At 35.0% G+C, this 15327-nt stretch overlaps 2 protein-coding genes across 10 annotated transcripts in view; one reads left to right on the plus strand and one right to left on the minus strand.

Moving 5' to 3' along the window:
• Positions 1-14084, plus strand: part of LOC108686051 (E3 ubiquitin-protein ligase TRIP12) — a 22460-nt gene extending 8376 nt beyond the window's left edge. For 4 of the 8 annotated variants that reach the window (XM_018191111.1, XM_018191129.1, XM_018191136.1 and 1 more), the window contains exons 4-25: positions 652-738; positions 3223-3586; positions 3695-3876; positions 3946-4161; positions 4750-5126; positions 5932-6216; positions 6297-6677; positions 6767-6939; positions 7014-7188; positions 7302-7524; positions 7627-7867; positions 7956-8364; positions 8697-8885; positions 8963-9148; positions 9248-9439; positions 9532-9737; positions 9942-10364; positions 10455-10707; positions 10787-11032; positions 11117-11446; positions 11543-11861; positions 11947-14084. In XM_018191111.1, the coding sequence (XP_018046600.1) occupies positions 652-738; positions 3223-3586; positions 3695-3876; positions 3946-4161; positions 4750-5126; positions 5932-6216; positions 6297-6677; positions 6767-6939; positions 7014-7188; positions 7302-7524; positions 7627-7867; positions 7956-8364; positions 8697-8885; positions 8963-9148; positions 9248-9439; positions 9532-9737; positions 9942-10364; positions 10455-10707; positions 10787-11032; positions 11117-11446; positions 11543-11861; positions 11947-12143 (5654 nt within the window). In that variant the 3' untranslated portion in view covers positions 12144-14084. The remainder of the gene's footprint in view (positions 1-651; positions 739-3222; positions 3587-3694; positions 3877-3945; positions 4162-4749; positions 5127-5931; positions 6217-6296; positions 6678-6766; positions 6940-7013; positions 7189-7301; positions 7525-7626; positions 7868-7955; positions 8365-8696; positions 8886-8962; positions 9149-9247; positions 9440-9531; positions 9738-9941; positions 10365-10454; positions 10708-10786; positions 11033-11116; positions 11447-11542; positions 11862-11946) is intronic. The other 4 variants (XM_018191146.1, XM_018191160.1, XM_018191155.1 and 1 more) reach the window with 4 other exon arrangements.
• LOC108686092 (transmembrane protein 256-like) overlaps positions 14002-15327 on the minus strand; it is a 3549-nt gene continuing 2223 nt past the window's right edge. For both annotated transcript variants that reach the window (XM_018191181.1, XM_018191189.1), the window contains exons 3-5: positions 14698-14851; positions 14489-14610; positions 14002-14409 (exon numbers count right to left, since the gene is read on the minus strand). In XM_018191181.1, coding sequence (XP_018046670.1) covers positions 14266-14409; positions 14489-14610; positions 14698-14851 — 420 coding nt within the window. In that variant the 3' untranslated portion in view covers positions 14002-14265. The remainder of the gene's footprint in view (positions 14410-14488; positions 14611-14697; positions 14852-15327) is intronic.

Below are 15327 nucleotides of genomic sequence, written 5' to 3' on the forward strand. Positions count from 1 at the left end.
CATAATAAATGTTACAATATTAACTAAGAAAACAAATCTTTTTAAAATGTTTAATTATAGATATATTATAATATATTTTATTATGTTTAAGCAATGTTAATTACTCTATTAAGTTTAAAAGAATTCTCTTTTGTAGTTCTGATTTGATAACAAAAAAAAATAGAACGGTAAACAATTTGATTCTTTAGTGTAAATTTGATTTTTTAAACAATGCATACAGAGAGAAGAAAGAACAAATTGTATAGTTAGGTAATATGTTAGCTTACATAAATCCAAACAAAAAGCTCTTTATGAAATACATATCTCTATATTTGCATATGTACGCAATTTATCTCTATTTGTGATGTCTATTTGTGTAATGTTTGCTAATTAGCAGACTTGAAAAATTTTTGATTTTTGGAAATATAAAACAATATACAGAAATATATGATACAGAATTCGTGCGTTTTATTACGAGTTTTGATCCAATATCGTCAGATCAATCATGAATATAACGACAGTGTGTAATATTTGTGTAAATGAAAGGCAATGATTTGATCAATAAGAAGCAAAGAAAGTGTGAAAATGTTTCGAGAGATAGGAATAAATAATAAAATTTAGAAAACGCAAGTATTATCAAGATAAGAGTCATAGATCAGACTGTATCATTAGGCCAGAGGATGAGCGAATGTCTGGAAGGATTTGTGTCTGCTGTCAAAGCACTTTTTCCAATATCAACACAAACCTACCATCAAGAAGGTAAGCTTAAGGAGTACACACTCTTCGTACCACATTTTCTTCCTTCCCCTTATTTTCTCTTACAAATTCGCGAGTAGTTTAAATGAACATCCGAGTCATTGAACTCTCCATTCTGAACTTATTCTCTATACATCCATATGCAAGTATCATCATTTACTGTACTTAATATGAGGTAAACTTCTGTATCAAACTCATTCATGCATGATATTAATTATGTAAATATAATTAAGGGAAATACAATTCTATTCAACTTCTATGATACTTATGTTTTATTAAATCTGACAATTATCACGAATGCGGCAATTAAAAACGCATCATCGTGATTTAACGTATCGTTAAATCTAAATCTTTTTTGTTACACACACATAATAAGAGTATATTAATAATTTATATATAATTTATATAATTGGATATATAAAAATTAGAAAAAAGTATTTTCAAATTATAATATGAAAGAAAAAGTTGTCTTTTATATTCAGAAATATATTGTACAAAAATCGTACTGGAAGTTTATGAACTGTTTGCAAACATTTTCGTAAAGTTATCTAACATATCATACACCATACAATTATATGTATATCTAATACTATATATATATAACTTTTAATTGAATAAAATATTATAAAAGCTATCAATATCGGAATTATTATTATTATTTCAGTTTTTATTTTGGTTCTAATTTAGAATAATATTTTTTTGTACAATTGGAATCATAATGTATGCAATATTAAAGAATTTATTTTTTATATAACAATTCCAATTTTTATTATGGTAGTTGTAATAAATATCTTAAAATTTTGAATGTTTATTTTTTCCTATTTCTTTATTTTTTTGTATCGCTAATATTACTCTCGAGATAATATGTTAAAACTGATGTCGGAAATTCTGTGGATAAGCAATTTTTTTCTGTGGAATTCTGTACATCATCATGAGATTAAATCGATCTTGCTTTCGTTCTTTCAATACATAATAGAATTGATTGAATATAGTTAATACAATATACATTCAAGTACAATTGTTTTCGGAAATTTCTTTTTTCATGTCGACATTCTTCAAACTGACATATTCTACAGCATTTTCTCGCAGAAATATTATAAGTTGAGGTTGCTTTAATATTAGAAATGTAATTAATTCATTCTAGTCTTTTAAAAGAAGCTTTCATCTTGAAAAGAGTGTGAAAGATGATTTTTATTAGTAATATCTTTGTTATCGGATATCATTTCTAATCATTAATCTTCTCTTTTATGTTTGCTAAGTAATTGGCTGTTATGCGAGTTTAGAATTAATGAAATGTATAAAATGTTCCTATTTTAGATATATTTAATAATTCTGATACTTTTCAGCTTGTAAACTTGCAATATACTGAGCGATTAAGACCAATATAACGATCATGTAAGGTAGAAACATGAAAAATAAAAAAATATTTATCATTGAAGCTAATGGAGGAATTTTTTACTTTTCACGTTTTTCGCCTTAATGAAAAATTTATCTTATTAAGTACCCAGGTTTAATTTCTGATCTCGTAAGACTCGATGTATTATCTCAAAAGATAATTTTTTTTTTTTTCTCAAATCTATCTTAATACAATTTGTACCTGCTCTAGCAGCCACAATACGAGTTTTCAAGATTTATGGAAATGGGGATGACACGTAGTTTCTTTTCTTAATGCGAGGAAATCAAACAATACCATGTCGAAACTTGGATCATTACAGTACAGCATTATTAAACATAATTAGTGTTTTGTATTAACTATGCCGTATTATTACCGATTGCAAAAAATTAAATTTTCCTTCAGATAACAAATAGAAATTGCTTAAGATTTTCTTCTGTTGTTCGATGAAAGTTGCTTGTAAATTACGAAATTGTTAGAATGAAATTTATTTTAAATAGGTGCATAATCTTTGTGAATTCACATTTTATCTATCATAGCTGTTGGTATTTAGACAATACTTAATATTGTCTTAATATCGCGATCTCTAATCTCTGAGAAAATATGCAACATTAAATGTTGTTAAAACTATATGATTTTAACTAAGAAGATTATTAATATTCATAAACTGAACAAAAACAATTAAAGAAACATAAAAGACCAATTAAAAGAACAGTTTTGAAAAACTATTATGCTTGGTTTTTATATAAAAATATTTAATAGATATTTTTACAATCGACAGGCAAAATTGTATATAAAATAAGACACATCATGATAGAAATCATACATTATATAATGATTTAACTTGCGAAAATGTTTGACTTTTGTAATTGTGCACACGGAATAAGAGTCATATTGTTTTCTTTTTCGTTTTGAAGATATTTTACGTGTATCGAAAGTGTAAATAAGAAATGTTGCATATATGTATTTATACAGCAACTTTGACATCCATATATAAATAAAAATGTGCGCAGTTAGACAGCCACACGCGACAAGTTTCACCCTAGTCTTTACCTTATGTATCTCAATGATTGTATGACATTTGGATATTTTAGATTCGAAATCTCACGGCGGTGCGACCTGTAGCGCAACGAGTAGCAGCACGAGTAGTCAAGTCCTGGGTGTCAAGTCCAGCATCAGAGTGGGTAACGCAGCAAGTAACTCTGTGGAGAGTGGTGGGGGGGCGTTGGCACATGACGGGGCAGGCACGAGTGGCATCACTTCAACGGCCACTGCCAATCCACCTGTGTCTGCCACCGTTTCTGCCAACCCTACACACCCTCATTCTACACACAAGCACCTGCTACGCTCTCGCGCGAAAGCTACCGGTGAACAGCCGAAGGAATTGCCATCTAGCAACAAGACTTCGGGGAAACATCACAAGAAAGATACTACAACGGGTTCCTGTTCGAGTTCGAGGTAGCCAGTCAGAGATACTTTTCTCTTTTAATTCAGTTGCGAACTTGACAAGATCTTACGTAATCAGTTAACAAATTATAACGATATCTCTGGCTGGCGTTGTTACAGACATCGCTCTTCATCACGCGTGAGGAAGCCGGTGGTGGAGAGCGGCTCCGGTGGATTGGGTAGTGTAATGTCAGGCAATGACTCTATCAGCGCTACCTCCGTATCATCTTCTATTCCGAGCAGTCAGTTAGTCTCAACCACAGGTGAGGAGGAGTCAGCATCAACTGCGACATCCGCCACAGGTTAAATGCTATTGATGTCTAAGCTTAATAGATATTTAATGCTTGATCAATTTTGTTGTACGATGTTAGATCGCGTCATTCAAAATTTCGATTTCCTACTTGCACGCGAAGCTGGTGGAGGACCATCTGGAATGTCAGGAACAACAGGTGACAGCGAAAGCGACGATGGAGAAGTTGGACGATTGCAAGCTTTATTGGAGGCTAGAGGTTTACCGCCTCATGTGTTCGGTGCATTAGGACCGCGGATGCAACACTTACTTAACAGAAGCATGGGCGCAAGTTCCGGTATGAAAATTAATTCTTTTATCGATATATTTGTAACTCTTGTTTCTCTCTTAATTGAGACAGTTCACAATTCACACGCTGTTTGTGAATCGATTATAGTTCTAATAGGTATAGACTACGCATTTCTCTTGAACTTAACATTTGTGTTCTGTTAGAAAGAATTGAGTCATATCTCTCTTTAGTTCACTACTTTAGAAATAGAGAGAGCGTATGATTCAAACTATCTCACTCTCTCTAAATCGATGACAATTTTATAGAAATGCGCAGTCTATTCTTATTATCATGTGACAACCATGGTTGGTAGAGACTATTTCTTTTCTTTTTTTTTAAGAATAAAACATGGTGTTTTTTTTTTTAAATATATTTTTAATACTTTACACATGCTTTACACAATATTAAAAAAAACGTGTTTAAAACATGTTAAAAACATGTTTTAAACATGTTTTAAACTGTTTAAAACATGTTTTTTGCCAACCTCTATGATAATCTATAAATAATCTTTAATTGTACGACACACTTCGCTTCTATAAATAGCATGTCGAAATATCGTTTATTCGGTATACTGATCTTTAAACTAACAATTTGCAGCTGCTAAAGCGCAACAACTTCTAGCCGGCTTACAAGCTGTTGAAGACGAGGGAGAACAATTGCAGGCCGTCATGAACATGGGAGAGATTCTTGTAATGGGCAACGAGGATACTTTAACCGGTTTTCCGGTCAAACAAGTGGTTGCAGCTTTAATTAATTTATTGGGGATTGAACATAATTTTGCGATAATGACCCATGCGTGTCGTGCCCTTACGTATATGATGGAGGCGCTGCCACGGTCGTCCACTGTTGTAGTGGATGCAGTGCCGGTATTCTTACAAAAACTCGAATCGATCGAGTGCATGGACGTAGCTGAACAGTGTTTGACAGCATTAGCCATGTTGTCACGCAGACATAGCAAAACAATTTTACATGCGGTATGTACACATGTTCCTAACTTGCATATAATACAATTACATTTTTTTCTTAATTTACTCGTGTATTTTTTTTGCAATAATTGATTTAGTTCATAATTTTATATATAAGAATTTTTATTACAAAATCATCAAAAGATTTATATTGTTATTTGAAATTTTATATTCTATATCAAAATATCGTGACTTTTGATGACTTTATATCTGATTTTATTGCATTCTTAATATTTTTAAAATTGTTTAGAAAAATAATGATTTTTATATTTTCAAAGTGGAAAATTATATATAAATACTTTAAATATTTTAAATAGAATAATTTAGATATGAAATTTTTTTTTCATAGATATGGAATGCGTTCTTTCTCTATTTAGTGATACAGGTCGTTCTATCTTTCTTGGCATTCTAGTAATAAAGATAAAACGATAGAATTATGTCGATTTGTGTCGCTAAATAGAAACCATGTATAGCATATATAGAGCATATACTATATATAGTATTTGCTGGTGGCTTCTCGTGTAAGAGAGAGGAAACAATTTTCTTTTCTCTCTAAGTCTGTTAGAGAGAAAAGAGTTGTGTGCCGTCTCTCTCGCATCCGAAAGCTAGGTCTCGCGCGTCATAGTCGGTCTTATCTATACTATATCTATAGTGCCCTTAATAACGAAGATATTTCAAATGTTCAAATTAGATAAAAAAATTTGTCCTTTTATGTGATGCTTTGGAAACACATGTGATGACTTTTATTATTTACAATTAATTAAAAATAAATTTATTATTTAAAATTTAATTGCAAAATCTTGTTATTTTTCAGGGTGGGGTTTCAGCCTGTTTGAAATTTGTTGATTTCTTCAACATCACAGCACAACGTGCAGCGTTAACAATTACCGCAAACTGCTGTCAAAACCTTCATCCTGATGATTTTCATTTAGTAGTGGATAGTTTGCCATTATTAACGAGCAGATTAACGAATCAAGATAAAAAGAGCGTCGAGTGTGTGTGTCAAGCATTCAGTCGATTAGTTGACAGTTTCCAACATGATCCTGTAATGCTGCATAAAATTATCAATGCTGAACTCTTACAGAATCTACAACAGCTGGTATGAACTTTATCAGTGAAATACTTCTTATTGTTGGAGTTTTTATCTTCGTCCCTACTGTTTATACATTTTTATTACAGCTCATGATTACGCCGCCGGTTAACAGCACTAACAATTTCATAACTGTATTACGAATGCTCTCTGTGATATCAAATCGCTGTCCCGACTTGGCGCAATTGTTGCTGCAACAAAATATAGCTTTCACATTAAGTTATCTTTTAACTGGATCTCTGGAAGTTAAAACGGAAGACGTAGAGTTGGTGCCGCGTACACCGCAGGAGTGGTTTGAAATTACATGTTTAATCGAGGAGCTTATGCCTCCATTACCAACAGATGGAATATTCAGTGTAAATAGTTTACTCGAAAGGACCAGCAATCAACAGGAGACTGTCCAGTGGGAATGGCGTGACGAAAGACAATGTTCCCATCCGTTCAGTACTATAGACTCTAGAATTATCGAGGTAATTATATTTAATCAACGAGTGAATACAAAAAAATCGTTAAATACATTAATACGTTAAATACATTAATCGTTAAATACATGTTTTAGATGGCGTTTCAAAATGGCGAAGATGAGATATGCCTTACCTCCTTAGGACGAACTTACACTATAGATCTGACTGTGATGAAACAAATTAACGAGGATATAGGAATGACAAGAAGTATATTTCGGAGAGTAAACGCTAATCCCACTGAGGGAAAGAGTCCAACTTGCTCATCTAGGTACAAATTACATTTGCGATCTTTTAAGATTACAAACAATTTTGTTGTTAATGCAGTTATATTATTGATTTCAGTATGGATGTTGTGCCTCCGGTAATTGAAACGAACGAATGGCTAGTGTCTTTTATTCGAACTTTATTCTCTGTACTATATGAAGTTTATAGCAGTTCAGCTGGACCCGCTGTAAAATGCAAATGCCTCCGAGCTCTTCTTCGTATGGTGTATTATGCTTCAACTGATTTACTTAAAGTAAGATATATATTAAGATATATATTACTTAAGGTAAGATATATATTAAGTGACAATATATTTTCTTGTTTGTGACGTATATTTTATGTACTAATGTTTTCTTTTACACACAGGATGTTCTAAAGAATCAAGTGGTTTCGTCACATATAGCTGGTATGTTAGCGTCGCAAGATTTACGTATAGTTATCGGAGCTCTTCAAATGGCGAGTATCTTGATGAAAAGATTGCCACAAGTATTTGGGGTTCATTTTCATCGCGAGGGCGTACTGCATCAAGTTCGTCAATTAGCAGATCCCGAAGTACCTCTCGGTGTTTCACCACCTAAGTGCCCTTCTGGCAAGTTGTTCTATTCTTAATGTGTTTTATTATTCCATTGCCACACACACGTATGCGACATACATATATACTGGATTATATGATATTTTACTTTGTATTTAGGTACATCATTACCAAGCCCACAGCCAGGTCCGTCTAATACACCACTTTCTTCCACCACAATGTTGTCTTCTAGTAGTGCCACATCTCCAGTTGTCTCTCCATCTTCGAATGGCAACATATTGTTTGGCACAATCGCGTCGTCGTGCCAGTATAAACCAAATATCAGTGCTTCGCTGGAACCACACAGAACGGAATTAAACAACAGCGTAGAGGAAACAAGCGCACCGCAAAGTGCTCACTTGTTAGTACGAGATGTCTTCACTGATATATTTACAATTTTTTAAATAATCAGTTATCCTATTTATAAATCATGTCTTTCTATTTATTAGAAGGATTGGTGATGTACTGAAGAAAAAACGACAGAATAAGAAGGGTCGTTTCTCCAGATTGGGGGGCACCACCACACCGCAACAAACACAACAGCCGGAGTCCCTGTTTACTGGTTTTACCCCAAAGAATAATCGATTTTTGGGAAATCTCAATCCAGCCAAATGGGGTCGGAAATCGTCCTCGTCCAGTACTAGCAACGACAAGAGAGACTCGAGCTCATCCACGAATCTGTCAAAACCACCGAGTAATCCAAGCTTAACTGGTGGAAATCGGGATAAGGCAAAAGCATGGGTGCGTGAACAAGCAGCCCAATTTTTGGCAAGATACCAAGATGATGCACCTTGCTCGCATCCTGCCCTAACAGTTCTTGCTCGATTAACTGCTGCGATACAGCGATTGCAATCAAATGTAAGTGCATTAAATAAACAATTTATTATTAATAAAGGTTGCTGAACATTGGATGTTTTATCAATATTTATGCTATAGCTTTATCTTTAAATAGTTTTATGTATAAATAGGGTGATAAAAAAGTTTGATCACAAAGTTTGTGTTTATCATATTATTAGTATATTTACGAGAGAGAGAGAGAGAGAAAGAGAGAGAGAGAGAGAGAGAACATGTTAGTTCTTATTAAATATCAAATAATAATTAACATTCAAAATTAACATTCAAAAATCGATCATATATAATAAATCTATTTATATCTGCAGATTTTTCACAATTCGCACTTACGTTTATAGGAATTGGACGAAATGTTATCAGCACTAACGGAATTACGGGACATAGTTCTCGAGAGCGATATATCGCCGTTTGAAATGAATTACAGCGGCCTTATCAAGGCTCTGTTGAACTACCTCACTACCACAGATGCACCGGGTAACCGTTACGACCGTCTTCGTATGTTTTGGAAATTGTTTGCGGAGTCTACTGTAAGTAAAATCGATCTTTCTACCCTTCTCCATTTCAAATGAATATATAAGTAATTCTTGTGATACAATTTATTCAGATGCAACAGAACAACGATATTATGGATCTTAATCCTGGGGCGTTTGGTGCTTTAGTAACGAAATTGAATAGCTGCGTTGCACAGCTAGAACAATTCCCGGTGAAAGTTCACGATTTACCTGCGGGTTCTGGCGCTGGCCGTGGCGGTACCAGTGCTCTGAAATTCTTCAATACGCATCAACTTAAGGTAACTATCTAAAATATATAAAATTTAATTATCACGAGAAAAGACAAGACTCTATGCAAACGCCGAAATATACACGCAACATTTCATTGAATTGTGCAGTGTAATCTTCAACGGCATCCGGACTGTAATAATTTGAAGCAGTGGAAGGGCGGTACTGTAAAAATAGATCCGCTTGCATTAGTACAGGCCATTGAGCGTTATTTGATGGTACGTGGATATGGCAGAATACGGGACGCTGATTCGATGGTCAGTGATGACGACAATAGCGAAGATGACATTGATGATACTCTGGTATATACCTTTCCAATGGAGTATCTATCTTTAGATTAGAGAAAACCGATAAAATCGGTGCAAGCGATTACATTTGCCGCTTTTCTTTCCAGGCGGCAGTTGTGATAAGCCAAGGACCGCCGAAACATAAACTTCAGTTTTTAATTGGCGACATAGTCCTACCTTTTAACATGACGGTTTATCAAGCTGTCAGGCAATTTGGATGTTCCGGAGTGGATCACTCTGAGGCAGAGGCCGATAGTGAACCGCCACTTGGACACGATGCGGTATGGGTGCAAACCCATACGATATACTATAGGTATTTTCAAACATTCAGACATTTATTTCAGAAATTTTAAAGTACACTTAGAACTCATTTTGTAAAAACGCCGACACTTAACATCAATATTACTATCATTAAAAGTTACAGAACTAGTGCTGATATCATTTTTTAAAGAAACTTATAAGACCATCGACTTTTATACTGATCCGAAAAGAAATATTTTATTTTTTCTGAACGCAGACCTGTACCAGAAGAAGATGCCGCAACCTCTCCAAAATCAGGGTCGAGCTCACAGGGTAATAGCAGGAAGGGCAAGGGAAAAAGTACAAAGATTAGTTCAAAGAGAAAAGAAGATAGTCTTTGGCTAGAAGGCACGGTTCCTCTTCAACACTGTCCCCTCGCGCCATATCTATCTCCCACATTACCGCCCTCGGTAACTATCACGGACGCCTCTCTCGATGGGTTGTGTCTTTTGCGGCTCTTGCACGCTCTTAATCGCCATTGGGGCATATTGTTTCCTCATCTAAAAAGCATGAGCCTGCTATCACCTCAGGACTTTATCAATAATAAGATCGCCGCAAAAGCTAGCAGGCAACTGCAGGATCCACTGGTGATCATGACTGGAAACTTGCCATCTTGGTTACAACAGATAGCGTCTGTCTGGTCAGTAAAGCGAATAACTCGATCATTGATTTAATTTTACTGATTTTATAATTCAAGAATTCATTTGCAATAATTAATTTCAATTTCCAGTCCTTTTCTCTTTCCATTTGAGACGAGGCAGCTTTTGTTGTATGCAACATCGTTTGATCGAGATAGAGCACTACAACGTCTCTTGGATTCCGCGCCAGAACTTTCAGGATCAGACAGTCAGGAGCGTGTTACGCCACGCTTAGAACGAAGAAAGAGAACTATCTCGAGAACGGACATTCTTAAGCAAGCGGAGTTAGTGATTCAAGATTTAGCCTCTAATAAGGCCTTACTTGAAGTGCAATACGTCAACGAGGTTAGTTGATTTTTATGTACATATCCTCCTTGGACTGTCAATCTTATTGCAAGTCTCTAACGTAGTATTTATATTACAGGTCGGTACTGGTCTCGGTCCAACTCTGGAATTCTACGCTCTAGTCTCTAAGGAACTGCAACGCGCTGATTTAGACTTGTGGCATGGCAATTCGAATCCTACTGAAAACGGATATGTTAATTCCTCGCACGGGCTCTTCCCGACGCCAATCCCATGGAACACTAAAGTATCGCATCTAGCAAAATTGAAGACCAAGTTCAAATTCCTTGGGAAATTCATGGCGAAAGCAATATACGATTCCAGAATGGTAAAAATTAGCATATCTTATTCGTAAAATCTTTTCAAATCTCTCTTCGATTACGTTCTTAACATATTGAATTGTCTCTTTTAGTTGGATTTGCCATTTAGTTTAACCTTCTATCGTTGGTTATTGGGAGAGGAACATACTCTTACATTAGCCGACTTGACATACGTATGTCCCGATGTATATCGCACTCTTAGCAAGCTCCAAGAGGTCGTGAGGAAGAAAGAAGCTATGGAGAAGGATCAGACGCTACGACCGCACGAGAAAGCGCAATTAATTGAGGCTCTCGATTTAGACACATGTCCCATTTCCGAACTGGGTCTTGTGTTTGAATTACCGGGCTACGAGAATATCGAATTAAGGAAGGGCGGTAGCGAAATATCTGTTACTATTTACAATTTGGATCAATATATTAAGGTAAATGCATATCTCGTTTTCACTCACTCTTGATGTTCTCCTTCGCCGATGTCGTTTGAGAAATCACGATGATCATGCAATTTCATAAAATTTCAGTTAGTGGTACACTGGTTCTTATACGAAGGAGTATTCAGACAAATGGAGGCTTTCCGGGAAGGTTTCGAGTCGGTATTTCCTCCGTTGCAACTGAAACTATTCTTCCCAGAAGAACTGGAGGCGGTATTTTGCGGTCACGCACAAACCGGCGGACAATGGGACGTGAAAACTCTTGCCGAATGTTGTAGAACCGATCATGGTTATACACCGGACTCACGGGCCATTCGTTTTCTATTCGAGGTCATGTCCAAATACAACAGCGAGGAACAACGACAGTTCATTCAGTTTGTCACCGGTTCACCGCGTTTGCCCGTTGGAGGTAGATACTTTGTCATTCTCATTTTTCATTTGTGTTCTCATAAGCTAGAGAGATTAGCGGTAAAGTGCATGCTTATATTTTTCAGGTTTCAAAAGCTTAACCCCTCCGTTAACAATAGTGCGCAAAACCTTTGATCCGTCTATGAAGACAGACGATTTTCTACCATCAGTAATGACTTGCGTTAACTACCTAAAACTGCCTGATTATACCACTTTGGAAATAATGCGGGAAAAGTTGCGGATAGCCGCGCAAGAGGGTCAACACTCGTTCCATCTCTCCTAGAAATGGATGGAAAATCGGCACCTCATTTTCTCCTTTATTCTTACATTATTCAGACCGCGAATTATCCGAACTTCGTTTAAGATCTACGTGAAATTACGTATGTTGTCAGTGAGCAAATTCAACGTCGCGATGATTTTTATCCTTTACGTGAGTTCTTTTGAGGACTTTTTATTTCTTGAAACAAAAAATTCGTCGGAGCGACAGTTCTTTCTTTTGATGTTTATATCTTTGCAATTTGGATTGTGATATACTTTGATCAGAAAGAAAAGTGCAAAGCTGCATAATTAACCGAACCGTGCGAGTTTACGCTCTGCTACAAACCGAGTGGCTTGCAAGCGACCTCGTTTTAGGAAAAAGAAACTTATCTTCAGTATGTTACAATAAAAAAAAAGATTGTAAATATAGTTTAATATACACAAGTCGATATAAATACTTTATATAATAGTAACGAGAAAAATGATATTGCTACGGAAAATACTATGCTAACTGAACATAAAATAGCCTGAGCGAGAAAGAAAGAAAGGAGGACGTTTACTAGATATAAGTAAATTTTATATCAGTGGTGCATTAAAAAGCATCGCCATACGTCGCCAATCCCCCGCGATCGCGGAAGACATGAGTATGAAAATTTACATGCTAAAATCAGCAACGAGACGCGCACGCCCGTGATGAAAGCGTGCGAGCGCGTGTCTTGTCGGAAACAACACTATTTCCGGATACAGACACATGTACACAATATCGTGTCTCTCGCTGCTATTCTCTATTTTGTAATCGATCTCTTCGTGTTCGTCGCTTTTAAGTTTCAACGATCGAGAACGCAATGCGTGAGTCACACGTTACGCCACACACTCTTACATTTAAGTTCAATCAGTGTGTAACGCTCATCAACATTTATTTGATATTCTAAGTAAATTAGCCCGATCGTTTACTTTATTTAGCAGTATAAGAGTCCGGAATCGCCAAGGAATCATCATCGTGACACGCGCGTGAATCGAAGGGAAATTCCGATATCCATTTACTTACAAACAAATCGTCGTAATTAAAGGGAAAAAAGAAAAAAAAATTGTAAGAGAATTGTATGATACAAAATAGAATGGATATATAAAGTAAGTGAAGCTGGTGTATCAAATGGATAATACAAGGTACATTACTTTCTTATGTCATCGCAGAAACCGCGGAATCTATATAAGAAACTGTACGAGAGAGTGTGTGAGGCAAGTTAGTCTATACTTTTGTTCGATTCAAATTTTATGTACATCGCACACATGAGCGGGCGCTTTCTCCAATTTGTTGTATCCTCCAGAACTCGCGGATTTGAAAGTCACATACCTTCATTAGCGGAAGTTGTAATTTATGTTGTCATTGTCACTATAAAATATTTTTTCTTCTTTTTTTGAGATATACTGTACTGCTGATGTCAGTGTACCTTACGTTACCACGATTATACGTTTATTAAGCGTGTGGACACATTTGCAATTTTTTAAAAATATTTTTCACTTTGTGTGAAGACGAATCGCGAATGATAGCGCAAGAAAATCAATACAGGCAAAGGAGATCAGAAAACTTGAATATATGCACTGTCGTAAAATGTGTAACCAGGATACGCGAAAAACCCATGTCATTAATATTATAAACAAAAGATATATTTATATCGATTCAGTAGTATATAAACGAATTTTACTTTATTCATATCGGAAGATCTTTTTTTATTTTCTTTTTTTCTTCAAAACCTTCAATAAACGCGTAGGTATAAATCGCCAAAGGAATGTACCTCTTAAACACATTGGATGAGACAAAAAAGCATTGGGAATTGAACAAGAGATATGTTATTTTCTAAGGAAATATTCAAAGTCCATTCTCGAATAACCGTAAAATAATATTTTTTATTTACTTTTATCTCTATTATCTTCTGGAAATAAAATCAATCAATAATTGCGAGTACATTAATATTCATGTTAAAAAGTTGGTTTATTTTTTTTTAAATCTTTTTCTATAACTTTTAATCATCCATTTCTTAATGTTACCAAGTATTATTTTTATTTATTTTTTTTTATACTGCGCATTGCATTGCTTATGCCTTATTTGCTTCCTTATATGAAAACACCTAATTTTACAGCGATATTTACAAGAACATACTGCACCATGCCAGTATAAAACAAAATCCCCCAATTGGAGTTGTTGAACTGAATCGTCTGTTATTGGTAAATGCAGTATAATAACAACTTCCGCAGAATAGTATAATTCCAGAGAGCATGAAAGTCGCAGCCTACAACACAAGTGCATGTGAAATTATGCAAACTCTATACTTGGATACAATTATTGCGGATTAATGACGTTCTACTTACCAAGGCTGGGAACTTGCATAACGGTAATCCCAGCAAGGCCAAAGTGTGTATAAAATGATATCGATTTGCTGTTTCGAAGATTCGACGTTGTTCCTGTCCTATCTCATCTTTAGAATAATGTCCTGCAGAGCAGAGCATTCGATTGAGTCGAATCTCGTGTTTATACAGGTTTAAAATAATACATGCCATTTTTTTTGTAATTCACTTACGGTGCGATCCAAGGGCGCCAAGTATCACAGCTGTTGCACCGCTGAGAGCTGCAAGCCTCACATACGGACCGCTGGCAGCAGCTAATTTCCATAAAGGTACTGGTGCTGCCATTCTCACCTCAATTTTCTGCTTTCCGCCTAAATACTTTGTCGCCTGACAGACCATAATTGTTTCATATTATTTTTCATAAAAATTTAAATGTTAATATTTATATAAATATAAATTATGTTTTATATAAATAGTATTAAGTTCTCTTATGTTCATAACTACTAATCGTTTAGCAAATAAACAATTATTGCTGATAATTGTAGGCTGTTATTAAGTTTTTATCAATATTCTTTAATTATCTTTAAGTTTTCTTTAATTATCTTTAAGATACCAAATGGTAGAAGTACTATCGTTACTAATACTTGGCTAACTATTTTAAAATAAATGTTTACGCAAATGTTTGTTAAAAAAAAACCGCACATGACATTGCAAACGTAAAAATATAAAAAAAATTCATTATTCAATGCTCGCATTGAAAAGACAAAAAAAATGGATTAATTACATAGTTAATTGCGTTATTATCTAGATATTACAACTACGATAAAAACGTGTCAATTTTTTATTGACATATATAATCTTCA

The sequence above is a fragment of the Atta colombica genome, unplaced genomic scaffold, assembly GCF_001594045.1.
Source record: "Atta colombica isolate Treedump-2 unplaced genomic scaffold, Acol1.0 scaffold100, whole genome shotgun sequence".
Classification (NCBI taxonomy): Eukaryota; Metazoa; Arthropoda; class Insecta; order Hymenoptera; family Formicidae; genus Atta; species Atta colombica.